A 17,788-nucleotide genomic window follows, 5' to 3' on the forward strand; every position below is an offset into this window, starting at 1 on the left:
GCAGAGCCTGGGAAGCTGCGATTCACCTGCCCCTCCCCAGCTGCTGTCCCGGGGACGGGCATTTCGGGCACGTCCCTGAGGTTGACAAGATGAGACGGACATCCTTGCGACCGCATGCCCGCATGTGTCCGCCCTTCTTCCTCTCAGAAAACCCCCCAGATGCAGGGTCCCCAAGTTCCGAGGGGAGGCCGCTTGCTGAAAAGCCCTTGACAGGTGCCGCCAAAACACCTTCCAAACCGCCCAGGTTCCGACGAAACATACCTGCCATCGGGCCCTGCCACGGACACCGCGCCCTGGGCCAGACGGAACACACCGGAAACCTGGAGGGTGACGTCCAGCCCCATTTCCAGCGCCGGAGCCAGGCGGGCTCCTGACACCCCGGGCGCCGGCGAGGAGCATAGCGGGGGTCCGCCTTCCTGCTCCACGCACGGGACTGCTCTTCACCAGCCCGGGGGGACAGAGGCCGACGGTCTCTCAGATCATCATCGTCCAACGTCTCAAAATTCTAGCTGGGGGGACAGGACCGGCGTCCCCAGAGCCCCTCCCCTGCTAGGCGCACTTGACCCACTCCCAGAAGTTGACCCGGTGTCTGCTGTGGCGCAGCCCTGAGCAGGTCAGTCCTGCGGCCGTGGGAGAGGACACCGAGGGCCACAGCGACCCCGAGTTGGGGCTCAGAGCCGGCTCCAGCTGGCTGCAAAGCCGGGCTCTTCCTCCCAGCACCTTCCAGGGTGTCCTTTCTCCCCGACAGGCCAGGCCACCGCCTCACCCTGCCCTCACTCACTCCCTGAAGGCTCAGCTGTCCAAGAGCTTTCTCACCAGGGCCTCCCACCGACTAGGGCGGCCGCAGCCCGCCTGGGCACAGCGCCCCAGGCTCTGCTGAGTCCGTGAGGGTGCCCTGCCCTGACTGGGGTGCCAGGAAGGCCGCTGGTCGGCCCCTGTGCTCACGGGCTGGCTCACGGGCTGAGAAAAGGTGGGCAGAGGTGACAGGGGACTTGAGAGTTGGAAAATTTTATTTTAAGTAATAGTTAGTAGGCTTAGTAATCAATGCCTGTAAAAGCTTTGTTCCAGGAACGGAAGGTGCGACCCACCCAGACTCCAGGAGACAGTAAGCAGTTCCACCTTTGGGCCTGGGGAGGGGGGCCAGCAACTCAAGGTGGCATCTGAGCCACGGGCTCCGGGGTGAGGTGACCACCACCAAGGACACAGCCAAAGACCACCGCCTGGGGCACAGCTTAAAACCACGCCCAGGTCAAGTTATTTTTTTAATCCAATGAACTGCTCCCTGAACTTCAAAACCCCTCCCCGCACGTTGTTTACTCCCTGCTGTGGAAACCTGGGCCTGGAAAGAAAAGGGAAGATGGTCCGTGAGGGTGCGAACCCGCCATCTCCCCAGACCGCCGGCCATCCGCATACAGCGCCCACAGAGATTCAGTCCCTGTCTCTGCTCCCTGGGTTTGGGGGTGACAGGCAGCCCGGACGCCGGCCGGCATCTCTTCCAGTTTCCGAGTCGCTGCACTTTGGGGTCAGTGTGCAGGCGGACACCCACCCAAGGCACCTCTTGGCCCGGAGTCCAGGGAGCAGGGAACCAGGCGCAGGGTGACGCCACCCAGGAGGCCCCCACATGCTGCGTCCTTGTGCCACAGCCCGGGGGTTGGGAGACATTTCCTCCAGGACCGGAGGGCACCTGGCGGAGGTCCTGCAGCCTGTGCTGCAGCTGGACGCTGCTGCTAGAGCCCAAGAGCAGCTGCGGACTCCGTCAGGGGGAGCTCGGCTGCTCCGGGCAGAACCCGGCTGACCCCGATAGGGTGCAGGGCGGCCAGCCTGCCAGGCCCTGGAGGGCCGTGAAGTCTCCAGGGGCAGCCGCGGCATGCCTCTGGGTGTGCACAACGAGGGGGCACGCAGCCCGGCCGAAAAGCAGCCGGGTCTCATCTCAAACAAGCAGGTAACCTCCCCAGGCGTCCTCTGGATGCCGCATGATCGCGGCAGCTGTGGGGGCTGCAGGGGCACCCCGAGGTGGAAACCGCTGGAGTGCGGGGCAGCCACACGGGTCCGAATAAAGCCTGTCAGAAGCCCAGCCCGTCTCCCATCGGGCAGAAGCCCCCACCCGTCTCAGCCTCCCCGTCCCCGAGGCCTGCAGCGATGCGGCAGCTTGCGGGCCCATCACGGGATGTTTAGGAAACTCGGACGGGCCGAAGGAGAGAAGACCGCCCCTGCTGAGAGCCGGGCGGGACGTCCTTCCAGACCGTCCCCCGTCCCGCCCTCCGACCGCACGCCGGCCCGTCTGCGGCGAGGTCGGGGTCGCACCCGGAAGGGGTGCACCCATGTGCAGGAGCCAGGGACTCGGCGCCACGACTCGGGACGGAGCCGGCGCTGAGAACCGGAAAGTCTTCATTCAGGCCGAAGAAGCTGGGCTTCTCGCTCTGGATATGAGCTGAACACCTTCCTGGGTCGCACACAGCCACCGCCATCGCCACTTAAAGGGCCTGCTCCCTATCCTGCTGCCGGGATGGGGCTTACTTTAGCTGGCTCATCGCCAACTGATGGGAAACCCGCATGAACAAGGCCTGCCCTCGGGTGCCCCCCCCCACCCCGTGGGCCCCCACCCTTCACCCACCTGAGCGGCGGACCACCACTCCCCGCTCCCTGGAGGCTGGATAAGGACCAGGCTCCTCCCTGGGGTTTTAAAACCTCTTCTCCCTCTATTTGCTAACAGGGTGACACTGAGCAATAAGTCGCTCCCTCGCCCAGGCCTCTACCTGCTCATCCGTGAAATGGGGACGACAATGGAGAATTACCCGAGGTGACACTGTAATGTGCAGAACACGACCCCGAGCCCCTGGCGCTGGGCAGCGAGTGACAGCGGTGGCTGCTGTCCCCGCTGTCAGCAGTGCCGTCTGTCCCAGCCCCCGGCTGCTGCTTGGCGTCCCTCTCAGCGACACCAGGACCCCTCTGCACATCCCTGTGGCAGCTGCCTGGTCCCCCAGGGCTGTGTGAGGATCAGGGGTCTGGCACGGGGTCTCACGTCTGGCGCAGAAGGCGCTCCCGACTCGGAGCTTCCTGTGGCCCCGCCCTTGGCACCTGACCTCTGCCCCGGCCCCCCCGGAGCGAGCGCAGGCAAATCCTCACCTCCCGCCTGCAGGGGGAGAAACCGAGGCGGGGCACCTGCCGAGGCCTCTGTCCTACCTAGCCTGGGTGGGGGGCCGCGGTGCAACTCCTGCTCTCGCTGGCTCCACACGGCACCCCCTGTCCGCCCCTCTGCCGTCCTTCCTCCTGCATCTGGGCATCTCATCGGCCCCTCCCCACCCAACACCCCGCAGTCCTCGTCACCCCCATCCTTCTTGGTCAGACCCTCTGGCACCCACACAGAAGCCTGGCCAAGCCCCCTGGACACTGTCTGTCTGTCCGTCCAGTGCACTCCTGCACCGTTCCCTTCACGCCCCCACACGGCCTTGCGTGCCCTGCTCTGGAGACAGCCACTCACTGCTCTCCGCAGACTCCTGGGCAGCGCCCGCCGCCCCGCGCACGGTGGCTCGCCCCGGGTCTCGGGGGCGGTCCCCGTGATGAGGCGGAGCCCCGACGTTTGGTCCCAATCACCCTCTTGGGCCCCCTTACTCCCCAGTCCCCCACTCCGGCCCGTTCTGGACCCAGAACGCCCCCTCGCCTTTGCCCAGGCAGCCGGGCGGCCCCTCTGCTGAGCACACCTGGGCCCTCGCACGCTGCCCCCACTAACACTGCCCCGGGCGTGCAGTCTCAGACCCAGGGGTCTCCACACACCCCGGTCTTGTCTCCCTGCTCTGCTTTCCCTTTCTGGAAAGACCTTCCTGCCCCCTCGCCCCGGGTCCTCGCCTGCGGTGCACGCACACTGGGATGTGGAGGGGGTGTCCGGGCAGGCGCCTGCGTCCAGCTCCTGGCACAGAGGCGCCGTGACATTTACAGCCCCGCGCCACCCCTGCCTCCCGCCCCTCCTGCCTTTCCTACTCCTCCTCTCCTCTCCTCCAGGCTCCCTCTCTCTCCCGCTGGCCTCTCGTCCCCCATGCCGCTGGAGGTTCTCCGGGCACATCTTGTAGCTGGTTTGTGACCCAAGGGGTTCATGGCCCCTCAGCCCCTCGGGCATCGGAGCAGGGGGTCTGCCTCAGGACTGGGGTGGCTGCAGGCCCCCCTCCCCGGGAAGCCTAGGAGCCCTGTACACCCCCGTTCCCCAGGGGCCCGATGTCACCCACCGCAGGTCCTCATCTGCGGGGTCTGCCCGGCCACCCTGCAGCCACAGCAGCGAATGGGTAGGGGCCGAGGACACACGCAGCTCACGCAGCACCGACCAGGGCCGGACTGCAAACCCTGAAGGACGTAGCTGCATCCAGTGCTGGGTCCCAGACAGGGAGGGCGTGGCAGGGGGGTGGGGGGAGGGAAGGCTCCCGACCAGCCACCGGCCACACCCGCTGCACAGCCTCCCTGCCCCCAACACAGCTCTTCCCTCCTCTGGCCTCCCAGCCCTGGGAGCTGCCGGCAACTCACCCCCAGGCCCTCTCCTGGGAGACCGAGCTCTCGCAGGGACACTGCCCAAAACTGAGCCCAGGAGCCCCAGTCCCCTGCATGGCCCCTCCCTCCTCAGCTTCCCACCTGATCCCCGTGTCTGCAGATCCCAAGAACGCATGACACAGTGGGTCACGGTTCCTTCGTTAATTATTCACGCAAAGCACATTGAACCTGACCCACTCTGTACCGCGCCCAGCGAGGGTGGGGGCCTGCCCGCCACGACCCTGACCCACGCAGGGTTTACACCCACTCCCCCAGGGCCTGGCACTGCTGCCTGGCACTCCCCTCCCAAGGGCGGGGATAATGCTGCTGCTTCCTCGCAGCCCCCCCCAGGTGGAGTTGGCACCCCCCCAGAGATCAGGCCCAGGACGCACGGAACACAGACGATTATGCGCTCGGCAGGCGGGCCGCCACCTCGCCCACCCCGCGCACTGGAGTCCGACTCAACTCAGAGGAATCTCGTCTGCCTTGCTCTCCCTGAGCATGTGTCAGGGGACGACAGGGCTGTCCTTGTCCTTGAGGGCTTGTGTGTCTTCCGGGGTGGCACCGTCTGGCCCCCATCGGCGCGTGCACAAAGCTGGCCGTTCGCCCCGGCAGCCGGCCCGTCTCCACCTGGTGCTGGAGACCAGCAGGGGGTTGGCAGAGAGCAGTTTCCAGAGGCGGGGACACCCTGAGAGAGATGGCACCTCGGGCGCCCCTGTGGAGTGGCGTGGCCTTGGGCATCGCTACCCGGGCCAGAGGGGACATTTTATTCTCCAGCAACTGGCCCCGGCACCGGGCCCCTCGGTGGGCCAGCAGCTGCGGGCTCTCTGCGCTGTGGCCCTGCCCGGCCATCGGCACCACGGAGAGCAAAGGACTCCGTCAGCAGAGGGAGACGCCGGCCGGCAATGCATCCGGGCGGCTTGCTGCCTGTGCCCCTTCCCTGGCGAGGACAGCGCAGGGGCTCCCAGGAGCCTGGCCCTCCTCTTTCCTCCTCCCCTTCATCCGAAATATCTCGACTTCAAGTCAGCTCTCTGCAGACCACAGTTCCAGGCCTCCCGGGCGCCGGGGCGAGGAGGGAGCTCCTGGAGACCCTCACGCGAGGGCAGACAGCCAGCTGCTTCTGCAGCCGCCGCCTCTGGCAGACACCAAGCTCGTTAACCAACCCGCGACCGGCCGGCCGTGAAAGGCACCAGCACGCCGCGTTAGAGGCCAGCCTTCAGCATCCCCGAGGACGCCAGGCCATCGCCCTCCCCCAGACCTCTGGGCCTCGGTCTGGCGGCACGATATCACCTGTGGGGCTCTGAAAACTGCCACACGGAGGGCGGGGCCGGACTCCGCGGCTGCAGAGGGACCCAGCCCCGAGTCACCTTTAAAAGGCCCCAGGCGGTCCTGCTCTCGGCCAGAGTGGCGAGTCGGAAGAAGTCGTAAGCCTGTCCCACGCGGAGCAGAGGTGACAGGGAGAGGCCACTGCTTTCCGGTGAGGTTCACTCTGGGCCGTCCAGGGCCCGCACGGCGATGTCCGGCACTGTCCCCCTCCCAGCCGACCGAGCACAGCGGGGCTGTGTGTGCGATGGACAGGGCAGCCCCGCTCAGACTGGGCCCTCCCAAAACTCACGTCCAGCCAGACCTGGGAATGGGGCCTTATTTGGAAGCGAGGCCTTTGCTGATGCAACCCAGCGAGGAGGATGAGGTCGTGCGGGATGTGGGTGGGCCCTCGTCCAGGGACGGGTGTCCCTGAAGGAAGAGGGGAGTCCGGACACACGCACACGCGGGGGAGAAAGCCATGTGGGGATGGAGCAGAGACCGGCGCGATGTGTCTATGCGGCCAGGGCAGCCACGCATGGCCGAGCCCCCGCAGGCGGGAGGGAGTCTCGGGGAGGAGCCAGCCCTGTGCAAACCTGGAATCTGGACTTCACACCTGAACCGGGAGAGGGTCACTCCCTGCTGCCCTCGCCCCCCAGTGCCGGGCCGCTTGTTCCCAAAACCCCAGGAATCCAACCCAGGGGGCTCTGCCCAGCAACTCTGGCCTCTGCAGGCCCCGCCAGGCCTCTGGGCAGGGATGCAGTTAAGGGCTTTGGCTGATTTTGACGCGATGACACCAACACCAGGAGGTCTAGGCGGAGGACAGAGTAGCACACAAAGCAAGAACGAGGCTCCAGGCATCCTGACACTCCCTGACCTTGACCCCTGGCTGCCCTGCGTCCAAACCCAAAGCAGAAACAGCCCCGCCCCAGCTGACCCTGAACAAGCACCGAGCTGCAGCGGCGCTGACCAGTGGTCCGAGGCCTGACCCCTTCCCATGTGCTGCCGCCAGCCCAGCCCAGGGCTGTCAGGACCCGTGATGCCTTCTGGCCGCAGTCAGACTCTGCCCCAGGACTCGCTGGTGGGAAGCGGCTCCCGGCTCCTCCCTCAGCAGGAGCCTCTCCTCCCCCCTCCAATCACTCCAAGCACCAAAAGAGACCTTCCTTCCCCCAACTCCGGTTTTGTGGGAACTACTCCTCAAGCACGCCCCATGCACAGGGGGCCTGAGCCATGTGACGCCCACAGGTAGGAGCACCTGCGGCAGGAGCAGCTTAAAGAGCCAACTGGGGTGCAGCAAGGAGCCATGGGGGCCTGGGGGGCCCAGGGCTGACAAGGAAACCCGGAAACTGCCCCGCGGAGTCCATGCCGGGGAGGGCAGCCCCGCCTCCCCGCAGCTGGCTGTCAACGGGGTGCTGGGCTGGCTGCGAGGTAGGGGCAGCAGTTACACCTGCAGAGAAGGCAGAGGGGGTGCAGAGGCCCGCCTGGGGGGGGGCTGCCGTCCTCCCGGTCACCCTCAACTTCCCCGGGAAACCGGGCTGGCCTGGGCCGGCGCTGCTCAGGCCTGCGAGGGTCAGACCTGCGTGGAAACCTCTGGGTGCCGGCTGGCCCTGCCCACTCCTGCTGCCCCTCCGTGGACCAGAACAAGTCACTGGGCTCCTCCTCCCTTGCTCACTCCCATCTTTGGGGGCGGGGGGCAAGGGGCCCTGCGGGTAATAGAGAGATATTTCCAGGGATCCTAAGCAGCCACACAGCCTGGACCCCCTCCCTACCCCCTCCAGTCCCCCCAGCACCCAGTTCTGGTGCATCTCCTGAAAAAGTCGTCACCAGCACCGAGCCGCTCAAAGACCCGCCTTCCTGTCCCGCCCTGCGTGCGATGCCTTCTGAGTAGAACTCGGGGCAAGGAGCTGGCCCTGGGGCTCTTCGGGCCTTTCTGAGCAGCCCCTCTGGGCCCGGAGCCTGCAGGGGGAGGGAAGCATCCATCTACCCCAACTCAATCCAGCGCGCCCCCAAACAGGGCTGGTAGGAGAGGCCTAGAGACAGAAGCCATTCTCCACCCGGCCCCAAGCCCAGAGGAGCCCGACTGCCAAATCACACGTGAAAGTTTCTTCTTGGGGTCCCCGGCCCTCCAGCCCACGGAGGCCGAGGTTCCCCTCCACTCACACGCGCTGTGTCCCCCACTCTCCCCGCCTCCCACCCCCGCCCCGCGCTGGTATCCCAGGGCCCTCTGCCTGCCAAAACCCAATCCGTTCGCTGGCTCCCTTTTCTGGGGCTGGAGCTGCAGCGGAATTTCGGTGGAATTTTGAGGTTGAGAAGCATCTCAGCAGAGAAGGAAAGAAAGGGCGTGGAGGAGGGGGAAAGAAAGTGCGATTTTGGCGTCAACTTGCAGGATTGGAGAAGGCGCCGCGGGCCGGGGGGCAGGCGCTGGGTCCTTCTGCAAGACGCGGGCGGGCGGGGCGCCCGCGCACCCTCGGGGGGTCCCGCGCGCCCCGCGGGAGCGGTGGGCACCCACAGGGCCGCGGCGGCCGTCGTCCTTACCTACGTCTGCATTGCAAAACGCCTGTTGCGGGTGCACCGGAGAGCAGCTGCAGGCGTCGGCCCAGCGGGGCAGCGTTCCCAACAGCAGGAGGCCGAGCGCGAGCCGCAGGCTGCGGGCCGCGGCGCCCATGGCGGGCGGGGGGCGCGGGCCGGGGGCGCGGGCTCAGGGCTCGGCCGCCGCCGCCTGGGTTCGGGGCGCTCCCCTCTGGGCGGGCTGAGGCGCGCGGTCTCGCTGCGCTCCCGGGCGCGCCCTCCGCACCCAGCCCGCACTCGGCCGCACAAACTTTCTGGGGCTGCGTCCGAGGGTGGCGGCGGCGGGGGAGAGGTTGACGCGGAGAAGAAAGCGGTGGGAGGCGGCGAGGCGAGCGCGAGAGGCCCGTGTCCCGGCGGCTCCCCAGCCTTCTATGGATGTGAGCGCCGCGGCCTCGGCCCGAGCCGGCCTTTTATAGCGCTCGGAGGACGTCGGGCTCCGCCGGCGGCCAATGGGGCTCAGGGAGCTCCGGAGGCCCCGCCCCCCGCGCCTCCCGCGCCTCCCCGGCCCTCCCCCTAGCCCGGCTTTTGTTGTGCCCAGCGTGGGGGCTCGCCGCTGCGCATCTGGCTCCCCACCTTCTCGGGCCGCACCTCGTAGCCTCCCAAGTCGCCAGAGGTTGGGGCGGGGGCGATCCGGGGGGGACGGCGCCCAGTGGGTTCTGACTCAGCACTTAGGGGTGCCCACCCCACCCACCGCCTCTTCCCCTTCCCCTCCAGCTTGGTATGGGAGGTATACACCGCCCGGTTCCCTGCCGCCCCTGGGGTCCCCTGGGGTTGAGCAAAAGCGGTGTGTGCCCCGGGGCAGGGGTCTCCCTGCCGCATGGGTGGCGGCCTCGTTCAACTTGCCGAGGACTCCTTTTTCAAATGGAGGCCTTAGAATGTTAAGTGCGCTTAGCCAGTTTACTTAGAAAGAGAGGGGGAGTGGTTACAATGAACAAAACAAGATTTTATATAAACTGGCCATATTTTTGACCAGCCAACAAGAGCCAGGGGGGTGGGCCCAGGAGCCCGAGAGGCAGCGGGATTGGAGGAAGGCGTTGGCGGGGCTCCGCTCACAGTCCCCTCCCTTAACCCCGCAAATGTGGGAGCTGAAGGACTTTCCCCAAAACACTTCTGTGTTCCAGAAGAGGCGGGGTGTCTTCGAGGCGCGGACGCCTGGGAAGTGCGATGAGGGGTGACCCCAGGGACCCTGCCGGCCTGTCACTGAGCCTGCCCGAGCCCCTCTGCGGTGGTCAGTTACACGCAGGACCTCCTTCTTGCAGGCAGGACACTCCTAATCCAGCTGGGGAGGTGTCAAGGGAAGAGAATGACACAATTAAGGAACGACTGCCTGCTAACTCCCTGGTGCCGACTTGATACACGAAACTGGAAGATACAAAAGGAGCGGAAAACCGTTTCCTTCTGTTTCTGCCCGCTTTGAAACAAGACAGCTCGGAGAAAAGTGAACGGGGCGAAGCGATGGGTTGGCCTCCTGACACACCCACACTCACTTTTTGGGCTTTTGTTCCTATGGAGTGGTGTCACATGCTCTCTGCTCAGCGCCAGAGGGTGTGACAAGGCAGGGGGAATTCAGGGAAAGGGCTGCAGCTCTGACCTGGCTCCGAGGCAGAGGACTGACTGGGTCGCACGCCCAGGCCGGAGGGAAGGAGGCGGGACGGCGATGTGGGCCTGGGAGCTCCCGTGGTTGTCTCGGACCCCACCCCCGTGTGCTTTCTGAACACAGCCTGCTGGACCCAGATCCCAGCAGAACAGACGGGGGGACCTTCTAGGACCCTCAGACCACACTCCCCGGCCACCGCTTACCACCGGGAGCCCTCACCTGGCCCACTCTCCCCCAGAGACCTTCCCGGCACAGAGCCCAGCAGGGACGGCCATACACCACCCTGCCTGCCTGCACACCCCCGGCGAGCTCCTCCTGGGCTGGGCTTGGCGGAGTCAACCTCGTCCAGGGCGAGGAGGAAGTGCCGGCGCCTCCTCCTGCCCAACCCCTCTGGTAAACAGAGTCAGGGTGACCTCACAGGCCTGGGCAGGCAGCCCTGCCAGCCGGGCTCTGTCCACGGAGCTCGAGGAGGAGCTCCGGAAATGCCTCCTCCTGGTGGCTCCCTCTCCCAGCCTGGAGAAGCTCCACTTCCTCCCGAGCCCGGGGTGCTCTCTCCCTGGAGACAGCTAGAGGGGCGCTGAAGCCCCCACACTCCTTCTGGCAGGTTCCGGAGAGCCAGATGCTCCACGGTGCATGGGCACAAAGACTGGCCCCACGCACGCAGGGAGGTGGGCCCGAAAGAATGGGCATGTCCTGGGCAGGTCTGAGGGCAGGCGGCGGGGGGCGTCCACATGCCTGGCTGTCCTGAGGTTTCTGTGACCTGTGATACGTGGTCCCGACTCTAAGGTCCCAATGGCCCCGCATCAACTCTGGGCATCAGACTCGTGGCCAGGGAACACAGGTGGTGCTACCAGCCCAGGTATCTGTCCCCAGCACCCCCTGGCGGGGCTGTGTGCCGTAGGACATGCTGGCAGCGACCAGAAGGAGTCAAGAATGACTGAGCCGTCCCTCTCCTGAAGCTGGACCCCAGTTCACCGCACAGTGCACGGAGCATCTTCGTGAGCACCGGTGGGGGCTCTACGGCACGTGTCAATTTTTGTTTCATTTCATTCACTTTATTATTTTTTATCCTCACCCAAGGACATGCTTGCCGATTTTAGAGAGACAGGGGAGGAGAGGGAAAGAATTGTCATTTGATTGCCTCTCGTACACGCCCTGACCAAGGACTGAACCCACGACCCAGGCATGTGCCCTGACCGGTAATCGAACTCGTGACCTTTTTGGTTTACAGGACAACACTCCAACCAGCTGAGCCAGGGCTCGTTAATCTTGGTATTAATTCGCTTTGGCCAGGGCCGGCCTCTTAGCCTCAGCACCCCTAGCTGCGGGGCCAGAGCATTCCCTGGCTAGAGCCACGCTGTGTTGCGCTGTGTTCTGAAGGGTGTTGAGCAACATCTCCGGCCTCCGCCCTCCAGATGCTGATAAGGCCGCCGCCTCCCGGTTGTGACAGCACAGTTCGGGTAAGTCCAGGCGTGGCGCAACGTCTGTCTGCCGGCTGGGCGGGGCCGGGGCCGGGGGAGCGAAACTGTCCTGGCTGACAGCCGTACGTGATAAAAATCTTGGGTCGTGAGAAGAGCAGAACACAGAGACACAAGTAAGTGTTTGTGCATATTGGTATGTGTCCTAGACACACCCGTCTGTCCACGCTAGTTCTCAGGGGAGGCAAGGAATGGTAAAAAGATTGTTTTTTTAAAAAAGGGTCCATGAGGCCCTGGCTGGCGTAGCTCAGTGGATTGAGCCCGGGCTGCGAACCAAACCATCGCAGGTTCGATTCCCAGTCAGGGCACGTGCCTGGGTTGCAGGCCATGACCCCCAGCAACCGCACATTGATGTTTCTCTCTCTCTCTCTCTCTTTCTCCCTCCCTTCCCCCCTCTCTAAAATCAGTAAGCATGTCACGGAGAATTTAAAAAAATTGAACACACCCATAGATGTATCAAAAGGTGTTCACCAAAAAGGTAGTGGGTGAGCCCTGCCTGGTGTGGCTCAGTGGACTGAGTGCTGGCCTGGGAACCACAGGGTCGCCGGTTCGATTCCCACTCAGGGCACATGCGTGGGTTGTGGGTCAGGTCCCCAGCTGGGGGCTGTGCCAGAGGCAACTACACACTGATATTTCTCTCCATCTCTTTCTCCCTTTCTCCTTCCCTTCCCCTTTCTCTAAAATAAGTAAATAAAATCGTTAAAAAAGAAAGTTAGTGGGTGACTCCAGGCGGTGGGAGCTTTGGTGGTAGGACGGAGGGCAGTCACCCCCCGCTGCTCGGGCAGGGAGAGCTGCGTTCAGGCGAGGACCCAGCCCTTGGGCAGACAGCTTGGGGGGCCCGGAGAAGGGGGCTCTCCGCACTCCCCAGCCAGCGCTATGAAGTCCTGCTGTGGCGGCAGTGCCGCAGGGCCCTCGCCCTCACACGGCCCCGCCCCACCACCTATGTGCCCACGCCTCGGGGCCCCATCAGGATTCCTCTTGCTGCTTTGGTGGCCGTGCCTTACACCACCCCTAGGGCCTCTTCTGGAGGGTGGGGCTCGGCCTCTCTCCTTCCCTGCCTGTCACCTGGGCACCTGTCACCCCCTTCCCTCTCCTACTAGGCAGGCACCCCTCTGGGCAAAGGCGGCCTTGAGCCGGGGTCTCCTCCTCCTTGCAAACCTGTGTGGACATCACCCCCTGTGCCCTGACATGCCAGGCCCAGGCAGCCGTCCCTACACCGGCCACAATGTCCTGGCCCGGACCACCGTGACTCCAGCAGGGAGGGAGGGGGGAGGCTGTCCTGGGGGCCAACAGGGAGCCCACGGAGTCCTTGGTCATTGGCCTGAGAGCCAGGCACGTGGGAGCCCAGACACCTCCTTGTGGGGGGCGGCGGCTCTGGGACAGGGGAGCCCTTGTTGACCTCGATCCACGTGGAGTGGAACAGGACACTGCCTCTCCTCCCTGGGACGCACGGGGTCCTGCCCTGCGTGCGTGCCCCCCCTTTCGGGAGTGCAAGAGGGTCCACGATTCCTGTGGGGGCACCCCTGTGCTCTGCCTTCCTCTCCCGGCTTCCACGCTCCCACGCTCCCACTCTGGACTCTCCCTGGACCCTCCTCCAGCCCCCCACGCCCGTGCAGAACAAAGGAGTCGAGAGCCACGAGCGGGGCTCCTCGCTGGCCTGGCCGCTGCTGAGCGTTTTCTCATGCCCAGGCTATTTCCTCTTGGCCCCGGGCATGCGGTCATGTGCTTCCTTCAGGGGCGGGTCAGGGAGCGGCGCCAGGGAGTGGGGATGGGAACCCAGGGCTCCTCCATCCCCATCCCAGGCTTCCAGGAAGCAGCCTCAGCTGGCTGCTGCGGACCAGGGGCTGGCCAGGGGTCAGGGGCGAGGCACCTGGGGCACTGGCCTCCCGGCTGGGCGGGAGCTGGCAGAGGCTGAGCTTTCCTGGTTTCAGGTTCCCCTCCTTGGGAGCTGAGAGGCGGGAGGCTCAGGTTTCCCACCCGCCTGCCCGCCGCCGTTCCCCTCTTCCTCCGGAGTTGGGAGTGACGGCCCTCGGCCATGATGTCATCGCCTAATCCAAACAGAAGGGGCTGGCTCGGAGCACTGGCTGGCGGCCCCTGTGGAGTGCTGCGGCGCATTTCGTTTCAAGGCTGTGATTAGGGCCGTGCCCAAGAATACTCTCTCTCTCCTTCCCGCTCCCCAGGCCCATTTTCCTTTCCTTTTCTGCCAGGTCGTCCTCCCCCTTCCTCCCTCTCCCATTTCTCTCTTCCCTGAGACGCTTCAGGTGTCATGAGGTCAGATCCCCCGTCCAGGCTCTTGTCCCCTTCAGACGCCAACCCGCCTGCCTCCCGGCCCAGCGCGGTGGCGCGCTGTGGAGCCCACGGGACACGTCCCGGCCCCTAGACGTCATCCGGTGGAGTGTGGGGAGAGGGCGAGGGACAGCGCTCCTGAAGGTCCCGTTCGCTCTGGAGCTGAAATGCCAGACAACAGAAAACGTGTGGTTAGGGGCTGGCTCTGGTCACCAGCAAAGGGATCGGAAGGCAGCAGAGCCATGAGAAGTCGAGGATGAGCCGAGCTCCTCGGAAAGTGACTCACCGGGCCCCGGCCACCATTTCCAGCTGCTTCTGGAGTCTGGGCGCTGGTGCACGGACGCCCGTGTCTGGCACGGCTCCCTCTCCTCGGCACGCAGGCAGCAGCCCCGTTCTACCACAAGGGGGGCTGGAAGGCGGGGGCCCGCTCTCTGGGGACTCATGCTTCCCTGGCCCGCCCAGCTCCTAGGGACAGTGGGGCCCTGTGTGCCGTCAGTCCTACCCCAATTTGGTGCTTGTCTCTGCTCCCTTGGAGTCCCTGGCTCCGTCCTGGCACTCCCGGGCCCCGGGAACAAGGCTGACTGCTGTCCCTGTGTCCTCCACATCGCTTCCCCTCACAGACGTCACCTGGGTGCCCACAGGGAAGGCCCTGGGGTCCGGGCGGGCTACATCTCCCAGTCTGAGCTGCGCTGGGCTTCCTACAGCCACGCAGGAGCTCCGGGTCCCCTGCCGCACTCCTGGAGTCCGACTGTGGCCTGGCTCTTTGGGGAAGGCGGAGGTACCCTAAGTGTCCTTGCATCTGGCTGGCATCCCCTGCCGCCCCCACCGTGGGACACGGGTCCCTCTGCAGCCCTCCTTCCACGTGGAACCTGAATGTGGCAGAGATCCCCCTGCCCTAGCCCCAGGCAGCCAACCAAAGGTGGGTCCCTGCTGATTTCTGTCCCAGGAGGTACCCAGCTATGTCCACGTGGAGATGGGACGTGCTCCTCAGTGGCCCCGGGCTGGATTCTTCCTTGTGACGAGTGTGTGTTTTGTCATATAGTCTGTCCTGTAAGTCAGCCCTCGGTCCTCATTCAGGTCGTCTGGCCCAGGCTCAGGGACCAGGAACGCAGGACCGCCTGCACGGCCATCAGCCCCACAGATGTTGCCGGCGCCGAGGGCTAAGACCAAGTCAACACACACAACTAGGCTACCGCTCACTCAGCTTTTATGAGGGGGATCCCCCCAAAGCCAGAATTATCTTCTGGAAGGCAGGCCCCTGTAGTGCAGGCTTCCCCCACTAGCTGAGTTCTGGGAACCCATCTGGACCAGTGCACCAGCCGGCGTTGTTGTGAGAGGCTGTGTTCAGCTGCAGTGAATTTTTTTTTTAAAGACTCCACGCATTTGCCCATTTCCTAACGGGTGATTTACGGGTGTACCCGCCCACACCGCACGGAGTGTTCAGCAGGTTTTGACCAAAAACGGCATGGCCCCCGTGCCCCATCCTCCCTATTCACCCGATCTCGTCCCGAGTAACTTTTTTTTCCCCCCAGATGAAAAAAGTCCTTAAAGGGAAACATTTTTGCCGGTGTGGAAGAGACGAAACCAAAAACAGCCTTTTAAGGAACCAAAAAAAAGGAGTTCCAAACCGTTTGAGCAGTGGAAAAAAATCTCGGCAGGTGTATTACATCAAATGGAGCGGACTTGGAAGGCGGCTGACGTTTAAACACGTAAGAATAAAACTACATTTTTTTAATAAATAAATTCCGGGTTTGGGGGGCTCCCCCCGCCCCTGGATTCACGCAGGTCCAATCCAAGTCCACCACACTAACCTAATGACAACGATAACCACTCAGAAACGATCGGCAGTGGCATCACGCGAGAGAACTGGGGGATGATGAACCCAAGTCCTGAGAGTCCAGATGAGAGCCGGTCTGGGGGGCGACGCGCTGGGCGGCCCGCGTCCTGTGAGCGGGTGGGGGTGGGGGGTCTCCCGTCCCTGCAGAGCGCCTTCTCGCCGGAGGGGGACCACGTGGGACGTCTCACCGTGGCTCACCCTCCGGAGGCATCGTCCACAGCCTGAAGCTTTTACGCTTCGTATGGTTGCAAAGTCATGCTGATCTTGCACAATTTCTCGTAAACACGTTTTTTCCTTAAGTTGCACAAGCACACGTGGTTTTCCTCGGTTCCCATTGGTGCGTGTCTTACGCGTTGGCTCTGACAGGCGCACGCTGACGTCAGCTCCGAGAGGCACGTGGTGTTTGCTTCGCCCTCCGAGGGTGGCGTTGCCGATCAGAGGAGCACCTGTCGGCTGTCTCGCCGCCCTGCGCGCGCCGAGGGGCTGCGTCACCCCCGTGTCACGGCTCTACCGCGCATGCTCTAAACATGGCTTTGGGTCCTGCTCTGCACACTTCTCTCACGGTTACTGTCTTCCCCGTGACTTGGAGGGAACGCAGTGGCCCCTTCCCTCCACAGCTCACTGCAGTGAGGGTGCCCGGTGCGGGGCACCTGGGAGGCCAGGGTCAGGGGGGCGGCCCGGGATAGGTGGGGCCCGAGGTTGCTGGGCACTGGCTGCGGGAGGCCTAGACGTGGGCGGGCCCGCCGTCTGGAGTGGGGGCAGGGCCCAGCCGTCCACATGGCGCGTCTGAAGGTGAGTGGTGGGGACGAGACAGGCAGCAGCTGTTGCGGTGACTCACCGCTGGGCCCGGTGATTGGAAACACATGTCCCCGAGAGGCGCGTTTGTTACCGGGAGCCCAGGGTTCTGGGAGCACGTGGGAGTCTGCAGGGAGAGGGGCGGCCCCCGGGGGGCGCTGCAGGGGGGCTCCTTGTCTACAGCTGGGCTCCTTGATCCCGTCGTGTTCCTACCTGAGGCCGTTCAGAACAACTTTTTGTTATAAATGCTGGCGAACACGCTCACCAGGAGAGAGAGGAGTACAGCATTCACCCCGTGCACAGCTTTGGGGTGACCGACGCCCCAGGTTCTTTCCATCCACACCAGCCCCTCCTGGGCGATTCTGCGGTGGCTCCGGGACCTCGCGGGTCCGGTGTGAATAGTGAAAGAACATTTCCTTGAAGGTTCACCTTCTCCTCTTCCTGGCAAGACACCCTGTCGGAAGGTTCATCTTAGCATAAGATCTCCTCCCCTCCCCTCCCTTCTCCTCTTCTGCACAAGCAGCACCCAGAGTGAGGCGTCCGCCCCTGGCGCCGGCTGGGTGACTTGGGCACGATTGCCCAGCCTCTCATCTCTGCGTCCGGGCTCGGAAGGCGGGGCTCCTCCAGGAGTGCATCCGGAGGAGCTCGTAAGAAGGGTGTGTCACCCATGTTGGGTCCTGGACGACAGGGGCAACGAAGGGGCCACGAACCAAAGCAGGTTACCCTGCTGGAAGCTTCTGCAGCCAGGAGTCAAACCCGTATCTGCCAGCCCCCAAACTTGTTACCTTTCCCACCCTCGACAGGTGCCCAATCAGCGTGATCTCTGGGTGCACTGGACCACAGCTACCTGGTGACATTTGGTCACCACCTTGAAGGTCCCCCCACCCCTGAAACACCAGGTTTGGAGGAGAGGTCCAGTCCCAGGGACACCCTTTCTCTAACAACTCCAGGCCCTTGAGAGCAAGCAGCAAAGGGGGGCCTCCCGGCCCACAGGAAGGGGGTGGGTGAGCGGGGCGCATGAAGGCAGACCTTCCCACCTGGGGTCAGGTGCCCTCGGTGTAGCCCAGCCTGGGCCTCAGGGTTGGGGGGAACAAACACCCGGATGTGACAGTTTTATTGAAGTGGGTGTTATGCAAAGGATTCAGGGAATGCATGTCACTTAAGCACACACACTCTGCCTGGACACGGGGTGTGGGAAGCCCTCGGGCTAGTTCCGCCCTCAGCTCCTCTCCTCGCCCCCACCCACCTTCCTGTGACTCATCCCAGCCCTTGCCCTCGGCCTGTCTTCGTCTCCCGGCTCCCTCCGATTCCCCCAGCGCTGCTGGCCCCTTCAGTTCCAACGCCCTCAGCCGAGCCCTCCTTCCCCAGGGCCACCCCTTGTGGGTGCAGCTCAGGTGGCCCGGAGGCTGC

At 64.4% G+C, this 17,788-nt stretch overlaps 1 protein-coding gene across 1 annotated transcript in view; it reads right to left on the bottom strand.

Annotated features, from left to right (window-relative positions):
• The window catches only part of TIMP2 (TIMP metallopeptidase inhibitor 2), a 39,607-nt gene extending 30,836 nt beyond the window's left edge, over positions 1–8,771 (bottom strand). Inside the window, exon 1 of the mRNA XM_028520103.2 lies at positions 8,353–8,771. Coding sequence (XP_028375904.1) covers positions 8,353–8,482 — 130 coding nt within the window. The 5' untranslated portion in view covers positions 8,483–8,771. The remainder of the gene's footprint in view (positions 1–8,352) is intronic.
• Between the last annotated feature and the right edge of the window lie 9,017 nt (positions 8,772–17,788).

This window comes from Phyllostomus discolor, chromosome 8, assembly GCF_004126475.2.
Source record: "Phyllostomus discolor isolate MPI-MPIP mPhyDis1 chromosome 8, mPhyDis1.pri.v3, whole genome shotgun sequence".
Lineage (NCBI taxonomy): Eukaryota > Metazoa > Chordata > Mammalia > Chiroptera > Phyllostomidae > Phyllostomus > Phyllostomus discolor.